This window comes from Acanthochromis polyacanthus, chromosome 6 (genome assembly GCF_021347895.1).
Source record: "Acanthochromis polyacanthus isolate Apoly-LR-REF ecotype Palm Island chromosome 6, KAUST_Apoly_ChrSc, whole genome shotgun sequence".
Taxonomy (NCBI): Eukaryota; Metazoa; Chordata; class Actinopteri; family Pomacentridae; genus Acanthochromis; species Acanthochromis polyacanthus.
In genome coordinates this window covers 2,459,059-2,469,068 of record NC_067118.1, presented here as the reverse complement: position 1 = coordinate 2,469,068, position 10,010 = coordinate 2,459,059, and the positions used below count along the sequence as shown (strand labels likewise).

At 42.8% G+C, this 10,010-nt stretch overlaps 1 protein-coding gene across 3 annotated transcripts in view; it reads right to left on the bottom strand.

Annotated features, from left to right (window-relative positions):
* The window catches only part of LOC110950450 (nucleolar protein 4-like), a 200,969-nt gene that overhangs the window by 10,905 nt on the left and 180,054 nt on the right, over nt 1–10,010 (bottom strand). For all 3 annotated transcript variants that reach the window (XM_051949499.1, XM_051949498.1, XM_022193018.2), the window contains 2 exons: nt 4,763–4,876; nt 2,510–2,744 (listed from right to left, as the gene is read on the bottom strand). In XM_051949499.1, coding sequence (XP_051805459.1) covers nt 2,510–2,744; nt 4,763–4,876 — 349 coding nt within the window. The remainder of the gene's footprint in view (nt 1–2,509; nt 2,745–4,762; nt 4,877–10,010) is intronic.

The window sequence follows — 10,010 nt, the reverse complement described above, 5'->3', positions numbered from 1 at the left end:
TCATCGTCTCTATTATAAAACCTGCTGTATTTCCAGGTAACCAAAGCAGAAAGCCTCAAGCTTCATTTAGCTGAACTCAGCAAAACAAAATAACAAAAATAATACCTATCGGAACAGTTTCATGAGCAGTTAATGGACCAGCAGAAATTCATTACATTAGACTGAATGGTGAATTTTATCATCCTCATGTTAGACAGGAGAAGACTGATACCCAATGAGGACACTGATGGTTCAGAAAAATATTTCTGAGAGTCTGTCTTATTGTCAAGTTATTTTGATTCCATTAAGATAAGAGAGTATAAGATAAAATTTATTGATCCTTCCACTTACTCTGGCAACTTACACTGGGAAAATAACCTGGTTAATGACAGGCTATCAGGCTAACTGTCAAACTAACTATAAAGCTAACAGATTATGTATCAGGCTAACTATCAGAGTAACTATCAGGCGAACTGTTGGCTGACTCTGGCTAATTGTCAGACTGGCAAGCTAACTGTCAGAGTAATTGTCATGCTGACAGTCAGGCTAACTATAAAGCTAACTTTTAGGATAACTGTCCAGCTTTCAGGCTAATTGTTGGACTAACTGTCGAGCTAACTTTCAGGCTAATTGTTAGAAGTTAAAAGCTAAATATCAGACAAACTGTGAGATTGACTGTCAAGATTAATGAGCAGGGTAAGTGTCATGCTTACTTTTAGAATAACTGTCATATTAACTAGCTAGCTAGTTAAGTATCAGGCTAATCGTCAGATAAACTGTTAAGCTAACTATCAGGCTGACTGTCAGATTGACTGTCATATTGACTTGATAGGTTAGTATGCTTGATACTTGATATCAGGCTATTCGTCAGATGAACTGTTAAGCTAACTATCAGGCTAACTGTCAGAATAACTATAAGGCTAACTATCAGACTAACTATCAGGCAAACTATAAGTCTAGCAGTTAGATTAACTATAAGGCTAACAATCAGATTAACTATAAGGCTAACTATCAGGCTAACTATAAGGCTAACAGTTAGATTAACTATAAGGCTAACAGTCAGATTAACTATAAGGCTAACTATCAGGCTAACTATTAGGCTCACTATAAGGCTAACAATTAGCCTTACAGCACCAGACTAGTGCACCCTAGGTGTAAGAAGGAATGCTTCCACAGGTCGTTTATTTCAGCATCTGTCAGACTATATAATGCCGCATTATAAACTTCACTGCATGCTGTTTACTGCTGAACTTTTTCCTACCACAATTTACACACACATCCACCTACTTATGTGCAATAACTGATACTTCATCAGTGCAATAACCGATACCTCATCCTCCTGTATACAGTCTTCTACATGGTACTAAAAAAAAATCATCTGTATATAATGTTATCCGCAATTTTTGCACTGTGTCTTTCTTTTTTCAATTTATTACCTCTGCCAGGAGGTTATGTAATCATCGGAGTTTGTTTGTCTGTTTGTCTGTTAACAGCATAACTCAAAAAGTCATGGACGGATTTTCACCAAATTTTTTACAGAATGTCCGGAAGAGCAAAAGTAACAATCGATTAGATTTTGGAGGTGATCCGGATCACCGTCTGGATCCAGGATTTTTTTGAAGGACTCTGTACAATTGAGAGATGGCCGCCAGATGGTGATCTGGATCACCTCCAAAATCTAATCGATTGTTGCTTTTGCTCTTCCGGAAATTCTGTAAAAATTTGGTGAAAATCCGTCCATGACTTTTTGAGTTATTCTATTAACAGACAAACAGACAGACAGACAGACAGATGGCCTGGTCTGCGCTCTCCGAGTGCTTTTCTAGTTTTCTTTGTACTGACTTTATACTTTTATACTTTTTCTCTGAAGCTGCTGTAATAGTGAACTTTCCCCACTGTGGGATCAATAAAGTTTAACCTTATCAACTATAAGGCTAACTGTCAAACTAACTCTTACGCTAACTGTTGGCTAACTCTTTGGCTAATTGTCAGACTGACAAGCTAACTGCCGGACTAACTGTCGATCTAACTTTCAGACTAACTGTCATATAACTTGATAAGCTAAGTATCAGGCTAACTAGCAGAGTAACTGTCTGGTTTTCAAGCTAACTATCAGGTTAACTGTCAGACTGACTAACCAGGCTAACTGTTAAGCTAACTGGCTAGTTGTCAGACTATCAAACTAACCTGACCAGCACAAACAGAAACACGGCAGGAAAACGACAAAACCACCATTAAATAATCCAGAATAATTATGACTACTGATTCTAAATGTTTTCTAAATTAATCATAGGACTTAAAATAGCAGTATTAGCCTTTACCAGGTATCTGAACATTATTTCAGTTTCATGAAGCTTCACACTCTCAATCCTGTAATCAGATGTGTTGCTTTTTCTTGAAGCAGTTTCAGAAATAGATTTTCTGATAAACACAGCCTGTCTTCCTTCTACCAGCTATAAAACATCATTTTCATTCTTTCATTCATTAATCCTCAGACTGAATGAGTGAATGAGTCATCCTCCATCCTCACCGTTGCTCTGGGCGGCGGCGCTGGTCGTCAGGGAAACAGGGTGTTGCATGGCAGCGCCCAGGCCCGGGTATCCGCGGTAACCGTAGCTAAGGCCGGCCCCATTGATGTAGAGCTGGGTGTCCTGGGAGGAGAAGGCGGAGGCGGCCAGCGAGTAGGCGGAGTGAGCAAGAGACGCCGGCTCTCTCAGACTGCCGCCGCTGCCGCCGGACGGTTTGTCCAGAGAGATCTGCTCATCCTGGAGACAGGAAGTAGGAGAGTAACTAAGTAAATGTGCTCTTAGGGTAACTAAGTAAAGGTACTCACAGGGTAACTAAGTAAATACACTCACAGGGTAACTAAGTACATGTACTCATAGGGTAACTAAGTAAATACACTCATAGGGTAAATGGTATCAGTAGAGTACCAAAGTAAAATTTTTTCTGGCTGTAAGCTAATTTTTCGTAAGTTAATCAGCCGCATATGAAGCAGAGGGAAGCTCCACATTCACACTTACGTGGTAGGTTTCTAGAACTCAATCAGACTTACGTGGTAGGTATCTAGAACTCAGATTTATGGGGTAGGTTTCTAGAAATCAGACTTATGTGGTAGGTATCTAGAACTCAGACTTACGTGGTAGGTATCTAGAACTCAGACTTACGTGGTAGGTATCTAGAACTCAATCAGACTTACATGGTAGGTAACTAGAACTCAGATTTACGTGGTAGGTATCTAGAACTCAGACTTACGTGATAGGTTTCTAGAACTCAATCAGACTTACATGGTAGGTATCTAGAACTCAGATTTATGTGGTAGGTATCTAGAACTCAGACTTACGTGGTAGGTTTCTAGAACTCAATCAGACTTATGTGGTAGTTATCTGGAACTCAGACTTACATGGTAGGTTTCTAGAACTCAGACTTACATGGTAGGATTTTAGAACTCAGACTTACATGGTAGGTTTTTAGAACTCAGACTTATGTGGTAGGTTTCTCGAACTCAAACTTACGTGGTAGGTTTTTAGAACTCTAACTTACGTGGTAGGTTTCTAGAACTCTAACTTATGTGATAGGTTTCTAGAACTCTAACTTACGTGGTAGGTTTCTAGAAATCAGACTTATGTGGTAGGTATCTAGAACTCAGACTTACGTGGTAGGTATCTAGAACTCAGACTTATGTGGTAGGTATCTAGAACTCAGACTTACGTGGTAGGTATCAAGAACTCTAACTTACGTGGTAGGTTTCTAGAAATCAGACTTACGTGGTAGGTATCGAGAACTCAGACTTACGTGGTAGGTTTCTAGAACTGTAACTTACGTGGTAGGTTTCTAGAAATCAGACTTACGTGGTAGGTATCTAGAACTCTAACTTACGTGGTAGGTTTCTAGAACTCTAACTTATGTGATAGGTTTCTAGAACTCAATCAGACTTATGTGGTAGTTATCTGGAACTCAGACTTACATGGTAGGTTTCGAGAACTCAGACTTACATGGTAGGATTTTAGAACTCAGACTTACATGGTAGGTTTTTAGAACTCAGACTTATGTGGTAGGTTTCTCGAACTCAAACTTACGTGGTAGGTTTTTAGAACTCTAACTTACGTGGTAGGTTTCTAGAACTCTAACTTATGTGATAGGTTTCTAGAACTCTAACTTACGTGGTAGGTTTCTAGAAATCAGACTTATGTGGTAGGTATCTAGAACTCAGACTTACGTGGTAGGTATCTAGAACTCAGACTTATGTGGTAGGTATCTAGAACTCAGACTTACGTGGTAGGTATCTAGAACTCTAACTTACGTGGTAGGTTTCTAGAAATCAGACTTACGTGGTAGGTATCGAGAACTCAGACTTACGTGGTAGGTTTCTAGAACTGTAACTTACGTGGTAGGTTTCTAGAAATCAGACTTACGTGGTAGGTATCTAGAACTCTAACTTACGTGGTAGGTTTCGAGAACTCAGACTTATGTGGTAGGTATCTAGACCTCAGACTTACGTGGTAGGTTTCGAGAACTCAAACTTATGTGGTAGGTTTCTAGAACTCTAACTTACGTGGTAGGTTTCTAGAACTCAGACTTACGTGGTAGGTATCTAGAACTCAGACTTACGTGGTAGGTATCTAGAACTCAGACTTACGTGGTAGGTATCTAGAACTCAGACTTATGTGGTAGGTATCTAGAACTCAGACTTATGTGGTAGGTTTCTAGAACTCAGACTTACGTGGTAGGTATCTAGAATTCAGACTTACGTCGTAGGTTTCTAGAACTCAGTCAGACTTACGTGGTAGGTTTCAAGGCGCATCCTCTTGGCAGCGTTGCGAGATTCGCTCTCACAGGCAGCAGCCAGGATGTTCTCAGCCATGGCCGAGGTGAGGTGAGGTGGAGTTGGACGAGTCTGAGGACGACAGGATGGAGGATTATTAGTATTTCAGCTCAAATACATGTGGTTATGAGGTTAATGTGGGTTTACAGTGAAGGACAGAGATGGTCTGTAGTCGTTTACTGAATAAAACAGACCTCCCTGTTAAATCCATGATAGAATTTAAAATCCTGCTTCTCCCAAATAAAGCTCCTACTGGCTAATATTTAGACAGTTTTAATTAAGAATAAGAAAAATATCCAAAGACGAACTGTTTAATGCACATATATGAAAAATAACATATTTTTCAAGGATGAATTGTACAAAATCTCAGTGTGCAGTTTTTGCTTTTAGTGTAATTCATGCATCATTCAGGGTCATGTTTGCATCTCTTGCATCACTTTGCACCTATTAGTGTAATTTTTGCATCTATTAGTGTCATTTTGAACTTTTTATTCTCATTTTTGCATTTTCTGTGTAGTTTTTGCATTTTTAAGAACAATTTTTGCATCTCTTGTCATTTTGCATCTTTTCGTATTATTTAAATCCTTTAAATGTAATTTTTGTACTTTTTAATGTCGTTTTTGCATCTTTTAGCGACATCATTGTGTCATTTTTGCAACTTTTTTGTGTCTTTTTGCATCTTTCAGTATCATTTTTGCATCTTTGGTCACATTTTACCTCACTATGGGCTAATTTGTCCTCCTGTCAGCTCATTTGTCCTTACAGTGGATTAATTTTTCTCACTGTGGCCTGAGTTTTCATTCAATTCAGCTGCATAAACCCATATAATATATTGTGGGATTTTCACTTTAAACCTTTTCAGGTACATCTCTAACGTTAATCTTATTTTTTGTTGGTGAACCCTTTTGTTCCCCCCTATTGTTTTAAATCAACCAACCAGTGCAGAAGAAGTCATTTCTAAGGCCGGTTGTGTATTATCTGATGGCGCAGCATCGTGAACCACCACTGGGGGGCAGCAGAGACATTTCAGAGACTGACTCATGTTTTCATTCAGAGAAGAAGCTGCCTGTTGGACCTGACAGACTCTCTTTATTATGGTCCGAGCACCGAGGGTGCAAAGGACAGGCGGTGCAAGGGCACCGACTGTCCAAGGCACCAACGGTGCCGAAGGACCCTATTGAAACCCTACGTTTTTTTTTTCTTATTATTATTGAGGGCCTAAACATGCTCAAAAACTCATGAAAATTTGTACACACACCAGAACTGGTGAAAAATTTTATATTCTAAAGGAATTGTGGAAGTGTGTGACAAAATGGCTCCATAGCGCCCCCTACACTTTCCCACGGGCAGCATGTTTCACCTACAGCTACCAAATTTGGTACACATATGCAGCACATCAGGCTGAACAAAAAAAGTCAGTGACAGCCACATTCCAAACCCAACAGGAAGTAAGCTATTTTGCGTTGAATGTCAGATTTTTCCCATTTTTCACTTTTTTCTAGAGGGAACTCCTCCTAGGGGGAAAGGCCAATTCACCTCAAATTCCACCAGTACATACAGGAGGCCTTAATGATCCAAAGTTATTAAAATCTTTTTCCAAAGTCAAAGGGCGTGTCCGTGGTGGCCTCTGGAATTTTGATCCTTCACCATGAAATTTCAAATGCTGTGTAAATGCCCTGAACATGCTCCAATCTGCCTGAAACTTTACATGTATGATCAGATTCCTGCCCTGATCACATCCATATGATGAAATATGTTCACAGTCAGAGCGCCACCTGCTGGCAACAGGAAATGTCATTTTTTTACACTTTGATGTATTATTCTTTGCCTCTTGCTCAGATTCACCTCAAATGTGGTGAAATAAACCTTAACATGTTGATGATGATTCACAGTTAAAATGGTGATGTGTCATCAAAAGGTGTGTCTGTGGAGGTGCGGCGAATTTTCATGTCTCGCCATGATGACTAAAATGCTTATATCTCAGCAAATCCTGATTCTATCTGCCCCAAACTTCATGTGCTGGACACCAGGTCCAGTCTAAGGACATCCACACTCAAAAATTTAGAAAAAGTCGTAGCACCACCTATTGGTAACAAGAAGTTTAGTCATTACATTTGCAGGCACCATTACTCCAAACTTTTTCATTTCATTCTGGAAATTGGTCAGCTCAGTCGTCATTCCCTGACAATGCCTAAGTGTGAAGATTTTGACATTTGATAAAATGCTGTTGCCGTGGCAACGCATTGTTTTTGTGACAAACAAAGTACTTTTTGACAGGCTTAGAATGCTCAACAGCTGACCAAAATTACCACACACTTCACAGTCATCTCTCGGAATAACACTGTATGCATCTCTGCAGGGCATGTGCTATAGCGCCCCCTGCAGTGTGTTTAATAAACAGCCCCTGCAGCACGTTTCACTTACATCCACAAAATTTGGGAGGCATATAGAGCACATCAGAACGTACAAAAAAGCCTCTGGGAGTCATCCCCTAAACCCAACAGGAAGTCCACCATTCTGAAATAAGTGGAAAATTTTTCTCCATTTTTTATTTTTCATTTTTGAGAGCGAACTCCTCCTAGGGTTTAACTCCTAGAGACCTCAAATTTTACCAGGGTATACAACACGATGTCATGATCAAAAGTTATTAACAGATTCTTCCAGAGTCAAAGGGTGTGGACATGGCGACCTCCACAATTTTGATGGTTCGCCATGAAACATCAAGTGCTACCTAACTATCCTCTGCATGCTCCAATCTACCTCAGACCTCACATGATTAAACACAGTCCTGTCCTGATCACATTTATTGGCCAAAATACATTTACAGCATCTACCATAGCGCCCCCTACAGCATTTAAAAAATAGCCTCCACACAGACTTTCACCTATGACTATGAAATTTGGCATGCATATGTAGCACCTCAGTGCAAACAAAAAAGTCCCTTGGAGTCATTCTCTAAACCCAACAGGAAGTCGGCCATTTTGAATTAAATGTCAGATTTTTGGTGTTTTTGGTCATATTCAACAATTGATTTCTCACAGGCAATAACTCCAAAACACCTGAAATTGGGACAATACATACAACATGCCTTCAGGTTGAATACTTGTGAAAATTGTTCACAAAGATCAAAGGGCGTGGCCATGGCGGTCAACTGAACTTTAATGTTACGCCATGAAGCAGGACGTCTTGTGTAAATCCCCTGTACATGCTGCAATCTGCCTCAAACTTTACATGTTTGATCACAGTCCAGTCCTGATGAGTTTCATAGACCAATTTACAGTCACACAGATAGCGCCACCTGGTGGATGGACAGAAAGTGCTGCATAAATAGCCTGTACATGCTCCAATCTGCCTGAAATTTGACCTGAGTGCTCAGAATCCAGCCCTCGTTACATTCATGGGCCTAAATACACTCTCAGTCACAGCATTGCCTGGTGGAGATGCTTGGGGTCGCCGATCAGCAACGATGCGAGGACCCGTCCAACGCTGCTTGCAGCTTTAATTATTATTATAACTGAATATGGAGGATAGATAGATAGACTTTATTAATCTCACAAAGGAGAAATTTAACATTACAGGGCTCTTAGAAACAAAAACAAAACAAAAAACAGGAGTGCAAAAGTCACGAAAGTGCAAGAACAAGACAATAAATATTGCACATAATAACAACTACACAGAAGTGTTATACAGTCTGATGGCAGTGGGGATGAAGGACCTGCGGTAGCGCTCCTTCTTGCACTGAGGGTGTCTGAGTCTCCTGTTAAAGGAGCTGCTCAGCTCCACTACAGTCCGGTGCAGTGGGTGGGAGCTGTTGTCCATGATGGATGAGAGCTTGGTCAACATCCTCCTCTCACCCACATCCATCACAGAGTCCAGTGGGCAGCCCAGGACAGAGCTGGCCCTCTTGGTCAGCTTGTTCAGTCTCTTCATGTCCCGCTCTGTGCTGTCCGGGGCCCAGCAGACGACAGCGTAGAGGAAAGCAGAGGCTACCACAGTGTCGTAGAAAGTCCTTAGTAGAGGTCTGCACACTCCGAAGGACCTCAGCCTCCTCAGAAGGTGGAGGCGACTCTGGCCCTTCTTGTACAGAGCATCGGTGTTGTGGGACCAGTCCAGTTTATTGTTGAGGTGAACACCCAGGTACTTGAAACTGTCCACTGTTTCAATGTCCTGGCCCTGGATGTTCACTGGTGGATGTGGGAGTGTCCTTCTCCTGAAGTCGACCACCATCTCCTTTGTCTTACTGGTGTTGAGGCACAGGTGGTTGCGCTCACACCAGTCCACAAAGTCCATGATGACCGACCGATACTCCAGCTCGTTCCCCTCAGACACACGGCCCACAATGGCGGAGTCATCGGAGAACTTCTGGAGATGGCAGCTGTCCGTGTTGTAGGTGAAGTCCGAGGTGTAGATGGTGAAGAGGAAGGGTGAGAGGACGGTGCCCTGGGGCGCCCCCGTGCTGCAGACTACCACCTCTGACTCACAGCCGCGCAGCCGCACGTACTGTGGACGGTCAGTGAGGTAGTCAGTGGTCCAGGCAGCGAGATGTTCATCAACTCCCGCGTCCTCCAGCTTCCCCCGCAGCAGCGCCGGCCTGATGGTGTTGAAGGCGCTGGAGAAGTCAAAGAACATGACTCTCACAGCGCTGCCAGCATTCTCCAGGTGAGTGAGCGCTCGCTGCAGCAGGTAGATGACGGCGTCTTCTACCCCCATGTTGGGCCTGTAGGCAAACTGCAGCGGGTCCAGGTCGGAGCTCACCACTGAGCGGAGGTAGTGGAGGAGGAGCCTCTCCATGGTCTTCATGAGGTGGGAGGTGAGGGCGACAGGTCTGTAGTGGGCCAGTTCCTTGGCGTGAGCTGTTTTAGGGACTGGGACCACACAGGAGGTTTTCCACAGGACGGGGACCCGCTCCAGGCTGAGGCTCAGGTTGTAGAGGTGGCAGAGGACCTCACAGAGCTGGTCCGCGCAGGTCCTCAGCAGCCTGGGACTGATGCCGTCTGGTCCAGCAGATTTCCTCTGCTTCAGTCACCTCAGCTCTCTCCTCACCTGGTCCGGTGTGAAGGAGAGGGGGGAGTGAGGGGGGGAGTGAGGTGGGCTGCAGGGGGTGGGAGTCGTCCATGAGGGTGAATTGGGGGCCGGTGAAGGTGTCGCAGGAAGGGGAGGGTCTGCTGGGCTGGGGATGTGTGAAGAGGGGGGAGCAGGAAAGGGG